The 12,257-nt window shown below is 49.8% G+C and overlaps 1 protein-coding gene across 2 annotated transcripts in view; it reads right to left on the bottom strand.

Moving 5' to 3' along the window:
* Positions 1-375: 375 nt before the first annotated feature.
* The window catches only part of PEX1 (peroxisomal biogenesis factor 1), an 831,513-nt gene continuing 819,631 nt past the window's right edge, over positions 376-12,257 (bottom strand). For both annotated transcript variants that reach the window (XM_085631051.1, XM_085631052.1), the window contains one exon: positions 376-574. In XM_085631051.1, the coding sequence (XP_085487177.1) occupies positions 493-574 (82 nt within the window). In that variant the 3' untranslated portion in view covers positions 376-492. The remainder of the gene's footprint in view (positions 575-12,257) is intronic.

The raw sequence follows: 12,257 nt of genomic DNA, 5'->3' as shown, positions 1-12,257 counted from the left end.
CGTCACTTTGAATATTAAATTCAACTGTTCCTAAAAACACTTACTGTCAATCCTATTAATGATATACCTTTGGAAAAGATTAACATTTCTTATAGAGACCTGTCGTTCATCGTTACCTAAAGGCAATCATGGCCCCTTCGGGAACAATTTATAGGTACAGTTTGCTTCGTTATTAAGAATATGCGGGAAAAAAAAAAAATAATAATATTAATATGCGGATACTGGGCTCTGTGTGGATGGTGTTGAAATTCCCTTGTTTATATTCGACAGTCAGTGCATGACGTCTGGATTTCCTGTGTTTGAACAACACATTGTTCTAAAAACACACAGGTATTTTAAAGCATCTAACCAGTAAGGACACTGAAACAAACGTGATTAAACGTTATTTTAAAAATTTATTTTTTAATTAAAAATCTCGTATATCTTACAATTAAATTTTACACTTAAATTTCACGAGCAAGAGAATCTTAAGAGATGTTCGGAAAAAATCTGCTACGCCAAGGTTACTTTTTGTCCCGCTCGGAAGGATGCGCCAGACTGCCCTCTCCTCTTTGGATTTTGAAAATGATCATATCTGAAATAGAAACAATGTGGCAAATTATAATTCATGGCCATGTCAGATCAGCGTATATAAAGTAGTGTTTCTTTTTGTAACTGTACATTTCTGAAACATTACAGAACGGCTGTTAAAAAAGAACTCGTTAGCAACATTACATGGCTCTAGGCATTTTCCAGTGCGGCGTACACTCATTGCAGCTATGTCATGAAAGCTTACATTTCCCTTTAAACGTGATGAGACTCTGCTGCCTAACACGGGGCCATGATACTGGCACTGCCATTTGAAATAACATGGCAGCTAATAGATTAATAAAGCTTTTTAATGTGTTTTCAACAACAGCAGGGAAAGTCGAATAAAGTAGTTTCGAAATATAATAAACACCTCTGCACCATTTGACACTAAAAGCTTAGAAAAGGGGTACTTAAAGCAGAAACAATAGTTCTTGTGAATATTTGTCAGCTTGCAGATACCCTTCTAAATTAAGGTGTTCTTGGCACTACCAGTTGATTCTGAAACTGCTGTACAGTTTATCTCCATTAGATGAAAGTACACAGCCCCCCCAGAAAAAACACCGGCAAGACCAGTACAAGATTAAAGAGAGGCCAGCTCAGATTTAATTCCTAGGTCGAAAAAAAAAACAACTAAAAAGGGGGCTCTCATGTATGCAATACTGGAAAGAGAGAACAGGAACATCTAGGAGATGTTCAGTGAATAGACAGGAACAAACAAGAATTAGCAAAGCAAACTGGTCTGACATTGGATGCTAGTTTTGTCAATGATTGTTTTGTCTATGCTTTTGATAAAACATTGTTTTGGGAGTTGCAGGGCTACCAGTGATATTACAAAAATTGGAAAAAAGCAAAAATATTATTTTGGTCTCAAAAAGCACACATTGTCATAGTTGTCCCTGGTCCTTAAGGGAACTACTTTGTGAGTGGATGTGCTCCTTGTGAAATGACAGAATGCTCTCACTCACTTTGAAGTTAGTCAATAACTAAAGTAGGCTGACCCACTGCTTTATGCTGTAGTGGGCGGAAGAAAAATGTAAATGACACAATAACAGACCAATGGGTGAAGAGGGCTGGTTGAAAGTCCCTATAGGTATGTATAGTTTTACTGAAATTAAAAGGCCTTGGCTAACACCAGACCTAAGAATGGTCCGTTGGACCCGCTCACCATCTTGAAATGGTAATGATGACAAATCTATAGAGCATACAGGGGCGGGAGCTTCGCCCCACTGCTTTTACGCAGTGCGAGAAGCAACAACATAAAATGATAATACATTTTAGTTATTACCATTTTATGTTTCTTTGCGGGCAGGCAGGTGGGCGGGGCTGCTCTTCTCCGCTTACGGAGCAGGGCAGGAGTTGTTTGCCCACTCCTCTGAGTGCGCAATGACTGTTTGGTCCTCTCAGGCCGCCCAAACCAGTCATGCACAGTTTTCCCTTCTCCATGCAGCCTGCATTGAGAACATGCCCAACCCTCCAGCCCCTGGCTGAGCGCCGTGTCAGGGAGCTAAGATCAATCATTGGCTTAGGGGAGGGAGCCTGGCTGCCTGCTTCCTGTTCCTGTCGGACGCAGGACAGCAGGAGCAGAAAAGACGCAAGACCCAGCCTAAAGGTAAATATACATATTTTTTTTTATTATGACCTGAGTAACAATAGTTTATTAGTCAATTAAAACCATAAACAAGGGGAGGAGCCTAGCGCGCAACCAAGATGGCCGCGTAGGTGCGAGGCTCCCGAGGACCTCCGCAACCTCCTACGTTTATCCTGTCTTCATCCTGAATCGGTTGAGGGGACTGTGTCGGTGAGCCTGAGCCGAGGTGGTACCCGTTTTCCGTTTTCGAATTGGACCCCGGGTGCCGGAGTGAGCACCGACTGAAGTTTGCGGCCTACTTCTCTCCTGACCCCGGACTCGAGTTTGGGGGCGACCCTGTGGCGAAGTGAACAACAACGGCGGGCTGGGCCTGGCGAGTCGCGTACCCCACACTTTCACTTTCGCTTTTGAGTCCCCTTGCCATTATCGCATGTGGGTTCACAGCGCTTCTTTGTGTTGGGGTGGCCTCGCTGGGAGACCCTGCCTGCCTGCGGTGGCACGCTCTGCCGTCCTGGGGTGGCCCCCGAGGCTCTTGGCCTTGATTGCCTGCTCTCCACTGCGTGGCTGGTGCGGGTGCGAGATACACGACGATGGCCACGAAGCAGGATGGGGATCGGTTGAAGGCCAAGTCGACCCGGCGTGGCACCGCACATCAGGCCAACGTCATGGACCGCTACACCCTCCCGAAGGGGTCTCCCGGCGGATCGCACAAGTCCTCCGAGTGCCCCCCGGATGCCCCGGATTTGCCTACTGATCTGACTTTGCAAGACGTCATGGGCGCCATTGCTGAGATGAAGACCTCGGTGGGCCAGCAATTCGACACTTTGGCGCACAAACTCGACGCGGTCCTCATTGATGTCAACCTTGTGAGAGCTGATCTCTCCAAGACGAATGACCGGGTCGACTCCTTGGCCCACACCGCGTCGGGCCTCACGACTGAGGTAGCGGCCCTTCAAACGGAGGTGCACCGGCTCCGTCAGGCAAGTGCGCTCATGGATCGGCGCCTGGAGGACTCCGAGAGCCGGGCCCGGAGGAATAATATCCGTATCATCGGAGTACCCGAGGGACGGGAGGAGTCGGCGGCGGATCTCTTTGTGGAGGACCTGATCTCTACCCATCTCCAGCCTCGAGGACTGAGTAAATTCTTTGCTGTGGAGAGGGCCCATAGAGTTCCCGGAGGCAGACCGAAGGTCGGAGCCCCTCCGCGGCCTCTTATTGCCCGTATTTTCAACTTTCGGGACAGGGATGCGATTTTGCAAGCTTCCAGACTGCAAGGGCCGATTAAGCTGGAGAACATGGAAGTGAACTTTTATCCTGATTTCACGCAGGCGGTCCAGAAGCAGAGACTGAGTTTCCTGGGCGTCAAGCGGCGGCTTCGAGGCATGAACTTAAAATACGCCATGCTCTTCCCGGCCAGGCTGCGGGTGGAGGCGGATGGTCGCACTCACTTTTTTGATCGTCCTGAACCGGCCGGGGACCGGCTGGACACTTTGTCTGGGGGTCATGGTCGGGATGGGGGGGGGGGGGACGGGAGGAGAGTGCCCACCGGACCGGGTCTGAGGTACTGACACGGGGGCTCACTCCGGATGATGCCACTTTCGGCCAAGCTTAGGGTCTTTTGTCTGTTGTGTCTTGTCTCCCCTCCATTGGAGGAGGTGCTGGGTCTCGAGGGGGTTCTCCTTCCTCCTCTAGGGGGTCTTAGTAGTTTAAATCACATAGGGGCGACAGGCACACTGCAAGTTGGGGGGGCTGTTTGGGCTCATGCAGGGGTGCAGGGAGGGGGGAGTTTTGTTGGGGCTGTTGGGTTGGGGTTGGGTATTGTTTATTTGTACCACAAGGCAGAAGTATTGTTGTGCTATTTCTAACGTGCTGGCGACTGATCGACTTCGGCTATGATGGGGGGTAGGGGACTGAGTCTTTTGTCCTGGAATGTTAATGGACTGGGGGACAGGATAAAACGGGGGGTGGTCCTGCAGTTCCTAAAACGAATTTCACCAGATATAGTCTTTCTGCAGGAAACACACCTCATTGGAAACTCCTTTCGTGCCATGAACAGACGGGGCTATCGCCTCATGGCCCACTCGGGCTTCACGTCTGGTTCGAGGGGTGTGGGCATTATGGCTAAGACCTCGCTCCCGTTGGAAGTTGATGAGGTGCTCCCTGATGACAGGGGACGATACACGGTTCTGGTGGGTAGATTGGAGGGTAGAGTGATTGTTTTCGTTTCTGTTTATGTCCCGCCAGGGTTGCAAACGACTACCTTTGCGGATCTGGGGCGCCTCCTCCTTGGCCTTCCGGAGGGGATTCTAGTGGTTGGGGGGGATTTTAACGCTGTGGTTTCCGGGACTGAGGATCGTCACCCTCCTAGGGATCTCCCCCGTGCCCAAGCGTGGTTGTCCAGCCTCTTGGATACCTTGGGGCTGGTGGATTGTTGGCGGTTGACACATCCTACACAGATACAGTACATCTTTCATTCCGGGGCTCATGGCAGTCTTTCGAGACTTGATTATGTCCTGATGCCAGCGGTACAGGCGGGGCGGGTTGGGGAGGTGCGACATTTGGCGCGGGGTATTTCAGACCACTCCCCGCTCCTGTTGCACTTCGACATTGTCCCGAGGGGGGAGGGGAGGGTGGCCCCGATTAATCCCTGGTACCTGCGTGACCCCACAATTCGCGCAGATTTGGTTAAATCTCTTAAGCGATATTTTGAAGACAATGTGGGGTCTGTGTCGTCCGCGGTTTCTCTGTGGGAGGCGTTTAAGACGGTACTCCGGGGGGAGGCCCTGTCCCTTATTTCCCATTCCCAGAGGCGCGAGTGGGAGGAGGTGACCCGTATTGAAACTGAGATAACCAAGTTGGAGGGTGATTTGGAGTGTGGGGTGACGGACGACAAATTGCATGCTCTCCGACTCAAGCAGGCGGACTACAAGGCCCTCGTCACGGAGGCAGCCAGGGGCCTCAGTAGAGAGCAACAGGGGAGACTGTATGATGTGGGTGATAAGGCTGGTAAATTGATTGCGTGGCTGGATAAAAAGGAGAGAGCGAGTCGAGTTGTCCCGTCGATTGAGAAATTGGATGGTGTGTGTGTCACTGAACCAGGAGAAATTGTTGATTGCTTTGCAGAATATTTCCGTGGGGTGTATTCCCCGGTATCTTCCCGCTCGGAAGAGGACTCCCATGCCCTGCTTAAAGACATTGCGCTGCCTTCCCTTTCGGAGGAGGATAAAGTGTTGTTGGACGCGACCCCAACATCTGAGGAGATTGCCCTCGCCATACGCTCGGTCGCCTCCGGCAAGGCCATGGGTCCTAACGGCCTTCCCATCGAACTGTACAAACTACGACCGGATACCCTGGCGCCGCATCTCCGTGCTATGTTCCTCGCAGCCCGCTCGGCGGGTTCCCTCCCGCTGGACCAGCGTCTGGCCACTATCGTGGTTATTCATAAGGAGGGGAGGCCGCGGGATCGGGTCACGTCTTACAGGCCCATTTCGCTGTTGAATGCGGAACCTAAAATTCTCGCCAAGGTGCTGGCTAATCGGCTGGTTGGCGTGGTGTGCGATCTGATTCACCAGGACCAGTCCGGCTTTATCCCTCATCGCAACACCGCGCTCAACCTGCGGCGTTTGCATGGGGTGCTCGCGCGGGTCCCGTTCATACGAGAGCCGGCCATTTTGGCGTCCCTGGACGCCACTATGGCGTTCGACACGCTTGAGTGGCCATATATTTGGGCGACGCTGGCTAAGTTTGGTTTTGGCCCGGGATTTATTGGTTGGGTGAAACTGTTATACTCCGGACCGCTGGCGCAGGTGGCGGTAAACGGTAGAGTGTCGGCTCCGTTTGAGCTGGGCAGGGGCACGCGGCAGGGCTGCCCGCTATCGCCGCTCCTCTTCGCGCTTGCCTTGGAGCCCCTGGCGGAGTGGCTGCGGTGGCACCCTTCTATCCGTGGTCTCCGATGGACCCCCGAGTATGAGGATCGCGTATCCCTTTACGCTGATGATATTCTCTTATACCTTGCTTCCCCTCGTAAATCGCTGATTGTACTTGTGGATGTTTTGCATTCATTTGGCCGCAACTCCGGCTTAGTCATCAACTGGGCTAAATCCTGTGTGTATGTCCTTTCCGGGGAGGCTCCTATCCTTCCGCGGGGTTGTCCTATCCAGATCGCTCCGCAGGGATTTAAGTACCTGGGTATCTTCATTACCCTGGACGCTGAGGCCCGATATAAACAGAACTTGCTCCCCCCCCTTCAGCGCCTAAAGGAGGACGTGGCGCGTAGGAGGCGCTTGCCGCTCTCACCGCTCGGCCGTGCGGCATTGTTTAAGATGATGTCGCTGCCACGTTTCCTATACGCTTTACAGAACACGATGGACGTTGTCCCGGCGCGCTACTTTCGCGAGGTGGAGAGTCTGCAGCGACGCTTGTTCTGGGAGGGTAGGCCGCGTATCGCCCTTGCGAAGCTGACGCTCCCGTGGTATGACGGGGGGGTCGCCCTCCCAGACATCAAACGATATTACTGGGCCTCCCAGCTGGCTGCTATAAACCACGGCCTTTATGGGCCCGCTCTTAACCCGGCCTTTGAAATGGATAAACTATTACTGCCGGGTGGCGACTATAATCGGGCGCTTTATTCTAGATCGCTCGACGCACGTCTGACGGGCCCTACGCGGGTCGCGGTACGGGTGTGGCACGCGGCAAACTCGGCGATGGGGTGGAAGGATCGGTTGACCCGGGCGACGCCGCTGTATGCATCTGAGCGGCTGGGCTCTCTGTGGACCTCGAAGGGCTTTGAGAAGTGGGACATGATAGGCATCAGAAAGGTGGGCGATCTCTGGACGAGGGGGGGATTCAAAACGTTCGATGTGCTGCAGACTGAATTCCAGTTGCAGGACAGGGAGTACTTTCGATATATTCAGGTCCGTCACGCGCTGTGCTCCGTATTCCCGGATGTTGCCTCCATCCCGGAGTATTCCCCTCTGGAAGATAGAGTGCTAGATGGGCATGTACCGGAAGGCACGATTTCATTGATTTACAAAAAGCTCATCAACGATCGCTCGGGACTGCTGACTAGCCTTCGTGAGGTGTGGGTGGCCGATGGATTGGAGCTGGATGACGAGGATTGGGTGTCTGCGGTGGCCTCCCCGAAAGAGGTGGCCATACCGGCTCGCCTTCGCTTCGTCCAGCTCAAGATACTCCATTGGGTCTATGTTACGGGGCCGGGTCTGATGCGTATGGGATATGCCGTGGATGGGTTGTGTAAGCGTGGGTGTGGTTCTTTAGGGACCTTCCTCCATATTTTGTGGGAATGCCCGGAGGTGGCGCGAATCTGGCGTGATGTGACGCTGCTTCCCGAGACGAGGAGATGTCTGTTAAATGTGTGGGAGCCGACTGACTACTCAGTGCCGCAGACGTGGTGGGTGACTCTGGGATATATGGTGGGCAAGCGTGACATTGCGCAATTGTGGGGTTCCCAGAGGTTGCCAACGGTCTCGGCGTGGAAGGACAACATGGATTGGTGTATGTTTCGGGAAAAGGTAGTGTATGTTGCGAGAGGTAAGCCTGGGAAATGGGTGAAAGTGTGGGGCCCCTGGAACACCTACCGTGGCGGAATTTGTACCCCGCCGCTGACGCCTGATCTGGCACTGGCCCCGTCTCCTTAGTCTGCTTGTCCCCTTGGCTCTGGGCTTTGAGTCCACTTTGTCTCCTATCCCCCCCGCTATTCCTGTGGATCGGTAGGGTCCTCCCCGGGGGAGCTCATACTGTTGCTTTGACTTTTAGCTGGCTTGTGGTTTTGTTTGTCGTTTCTTATATAAAAATGGAACCGCCATGTGGAGGGTCCGGACGGTGTGGCCGCCAACGCTTCTTTCAACTCCTGTGACCTCTCTCGCGCTGCAGCGACTGTTTACTGACTGTATTCTATGCTCATACGGTTTGCTAGCGGCCGGCCCGAAGGTTGTAGGCCCGTCTTTGTATATCTTTTGAATTCTGTAATAAAGGTTTAAAAAAAAAAAAAAAACCATAAACAAGATCATACAGTACATAAAGTTTAAAAATACATCCAAAAAGGATAAAAAAAAGGGATTTGTCATACATGTATTATGACCGCTAAGCATCGTGTGACGAGTCCTTCACTTTCTTCAACTTTCTTTCCTAGGTATTTAAGTAGAGGTGCCAACTACAGATATAGATTGGATAAAAGTGGCTGATCAGGGATGGGTCTTTTCCCTAGTGTATAAAGTGCAAAATTGCCATACGGGCGACTAAAGTTCCCTCAAGTAAATTAATATAGGTAAATGAAGTGCTTGTGTGTAGGACTGGGGCAGGAATATACACGATGCCAGAATGAGCTAAGGTTCCCCCAATAAAGGTGCAAGACTTCGCATCATTAAAATGCCACGATAAACAAGGTAGTTGCCGGAGCTTAACGGGATAGGGAACAGCTAATTATAGCAATCCCTAGCAACCCGTCCGTGAAGATTATCTGCTCATATTAAGTTTGCCTTAAATCCTACTAATTTATCACATTGGGAACCCACTCCAGATAACTCATCGCCCAACCACTAAGCTGATCAACTTTTTAAAAATATTCAACAACTGGGTTAGTCTAATGTTCAGCACTGTATTGCATGGGTCCACAGACTCCACCAGCGCAGGCCTACATGACCCATTTCCCCGTTCAAGGAACTCCCGTCTTAATAGAGATCTTCGTTGAACCATCAATATAGGACAGATGCATACAATGTGGAACAATGTTTCATTCCCCTGGTGGCATAAATGGCAGGACCGATCTTCACTTAAACCAGCCATCCTCCATTTTGACATAAGGTCTAGTGTGGGTATTTGTCCGAATCTTAAGGCAAGAAATGACAGTTTGATCTTCCGGTGGAAAGGTGCTGCCAGCAGGGATGATTCTCTTAGAATGGAATATGATTTCAACACCAGCCACCCACGACGACGTCTAAACAGGCTTTTCTTATCTGCCATCCAGCTTTGCAGTTTGGTTGATTTCTTTACTAATTTCTTAAAGGTTTGCCCAGAAGTATTAGAGGTCCATAGGTCACCCAATACGAGCATCCTGATGCTATTTAAGATATTTCTTGTGAGCGCCATTACCCAGTTGTAAATTGATTTTGGTCCAGACTAAATTAGCCTGTGTGTTTTCAGATGCTGCTCGCAGATTATGACAGAGCTTTACGAACGCTGCCGGCCTAGCACCCTTCAGCAACCCCCGTACCCACCACCCACAAGCCATGCCGGCCGCATGAAGTAGTAGTGTTTGTCTCACCGATAGCAAGATCCAAGATCTTAAGAGGGCTAAAGCCACCACAGCTCCACACACGCTTGTAGTTCTTTACTGATACAAAGTTTGCTCCACATACACTCTCCTATGAGATATATCTTTCCCAGAACTTTACACAAAAACCTTCACACTGCAGCATTAGGATGTCGACATATAGGGAATGTCGTGCTAATCCACTCTGCAGACGCACCATACACTCTTCCCTAGCAAAGTGAAGAGAATTTCTCACAGCAAAGGATTCCAAGACAGACATGTTACATGCAACTAAAGAAAGTAATTTAGTGAATAACCAGAAGAAAGTGAGAAGGACCATCAAATCACAGCCAAAGCAATAAAGAACATTAACTGAAAAAACAAAGAGCAGACCCAAAGTTATCCCAGCGTAGAAGACATTTAACAAACCTGAACATAGCAAAGAAAAGTCAATTCCCATTATAAATAAAACCCAGTTAAGAAATATTTGGAACAGCAGAATCCTGCATTCATCTACCTAGATAACCCCTATAATATTCAGTGATAAACCTAGCAAAATAACACGTGAAAGAGCAAACCAGTATTCCAAGTTTAGGGAATCACACAAAAACAAAGATGAACATAACGATCCTCGTCTTAGAAGGCTAAAAACGTAATGGATGGATTCCAAAAGATGGATCAAATAAGATAAAAAGCACATAACTGATTATCTTTTTTAACGGAATTGTTTTAAAAAAACATTTATAAACGTAATGTGCACTGCATCGGAGTTCATTATTCAAATAACAAAAGTAAACAGTATATATTTATACTTCAATAATAAATTTGGCACTCTAAGAATAATTATGCAGTAGAGATGTTAAAGTAATTTAACCATTGTCCTGAACACACCCATGTATATCTATTCTTCCATTATTTAACATCTGTCCATACCCTTCATCCATGCCTGTATCGAGGGGGCTTCCTCGTATTTACATTGTTTAACAGTATCTCTTTTGACTAATAATGTACCTAGTCCAATCAAAGTTCTCACCTTTCTAGAGCAGTCAGTGCCTTATGGTAAGCCCTAAAATTGCAAGCGAAGGAGAAGAATCTATGGGTCATCAAATACGTTAGATCAGTGGTCCCAAACCTGTGGTCTGGGGACCCCCGAGGGTGTGGTTCTGTCATTAGTGCATGCAGCCAAACCTTCAGGAATTTTTCAGGATGGATTCCCTCAACTCCTCTAGAAATCCTATCAAGAGGAGGTTGTTTCTGCTGGGACAACCCTATGGGCTAAAGTAACCTGTAACGGTGCCCACAACAAGGCCTTGCCGGCCTAAAGAAAGAACAAACAAAACCTCAGCCAGATGTGCAGAAAGGGGGCCAACAAGGCATGAGGAGCACAAAGCCAAAAACATATCCCAATGGCAGGCGTAGACAGTTTTAGTAGAGGGCCGTCTGGCCGTCAGAATGACATCACAAACTTAGGAAGGAGATCAAAAACCCTCAGCTGTAGCCACTCAATCTCCGTGCATGAAGGTTAAGCATGCGTAAATTCTGGTGCAGGATCCTGCCCTGCTCTTGTGGTACAGGGTCCCCTGGAAGAGGCAGTTGGAAAGGAGCACAGATGCTCATGCTCGAAAGATCTGTACGCCAGACCCTCTGTGCCCAATCCGGAGCCACTAGGATGACTTGGACCTGGATGTTTCCAATCTTCTTGAGAACTTGGGGCAGGAGTAGTATAGGCAAGACTAAATGCATCTCTGAGTGAGCGCCGTGCTGGAAACTAACATGCAGAAGTGCCGATTTTGCACTTTCTCGTCGGGAGCCAATAGATCTAACCAAGGCTCTCCCCAATCTCAGGTGAGACCACGTACCATCTCTGGATGTAGACACCATTAATGAAATGCAAGGCATCGCCGGCTAATTTTGCCCACCCTTGTGTTCAGAGATCCCAGCAGGTGATGTATGATCAGGAAAATGTCCCGACATTCTAGCCATGCCCAGAAGCGTAGAGCCTCCTAGCACAGGGTCCATGACGCCACTTCACCATGTTTTGTGTAGTACTACATGAGGATGGTGTTGTCCGTGAACACCTAAACCAGCCTATATTTGATGGAAGGAAGGCTTTCAATGCCAGGCGAATCACCCTCAACTCCAACAAACTAATGTGGAGCTGAGACTCCGATCTCCGAGTCCTTTGATCAACCAAGGAGTGATGCATCTGTCAATGGGTGGGGAAGGGAGAGGGATCTGCCACTGGCCCAATTGGGGGTCTTTAGCCACCACTGCAGATCGTTTGCAGTTTCCTCCAATGTCGAAGAGATTCCCCTGATGCTGTACGCACTGGGACTTCAGATCCCACTGCAGGAACCGCATGTTTCAGCAAAATGCAGGTGGCCATGAGACCCAGCAGCGTCAGAGTCAGTCTCACCGAAATCCAGGACACAGACGGAAACTTCGAAATCACAGCCTGAATATTCTGAACATGCCGCTCTGGGGAGTAGGTGCAGAACTGCATTGTGTTCAGAATGACTCTGAGGGGGAGTCAGGTGTGACTTTGGAACATCAAACCCAGCGAATCCACGAAATCTGCTGTAGGCTGAAATTGCGCAACGACTGCCTGGGGTGAGCCCGCCTACAACAGCCAGTGATTGAGGTAGGGGAAGACTGGCACCCCTAATCACAGCAGATGGGCTGCAACCACCACCATTACTTTTGTGAACACCCAAGGGGCCAAAGGGGAGAACAGCGAACTGAAAAAGCATGCTCCTGGCCACTTTGAACCGCAGGTAATGCCTGTTCGCCAGAAGGACAGGGATGTGAAAATACATGTCCTGCAGGTCT

This window comes from Triturus cristatus, chromosome 10 (genome assembly GCF_964204655.1).
Source record: "Triturus cristatus chromosome 10, aTriCri1.1, whole genome shotgun sequence".
NCBI lineage: Eukaryota > Metazoa > Chordata > Amphibia > Caudata > Salamandridae > Triturus > Triturus cristatus.
This window is presented reverse-complemented; position numbering and strand designations above follow the sequence as displayed.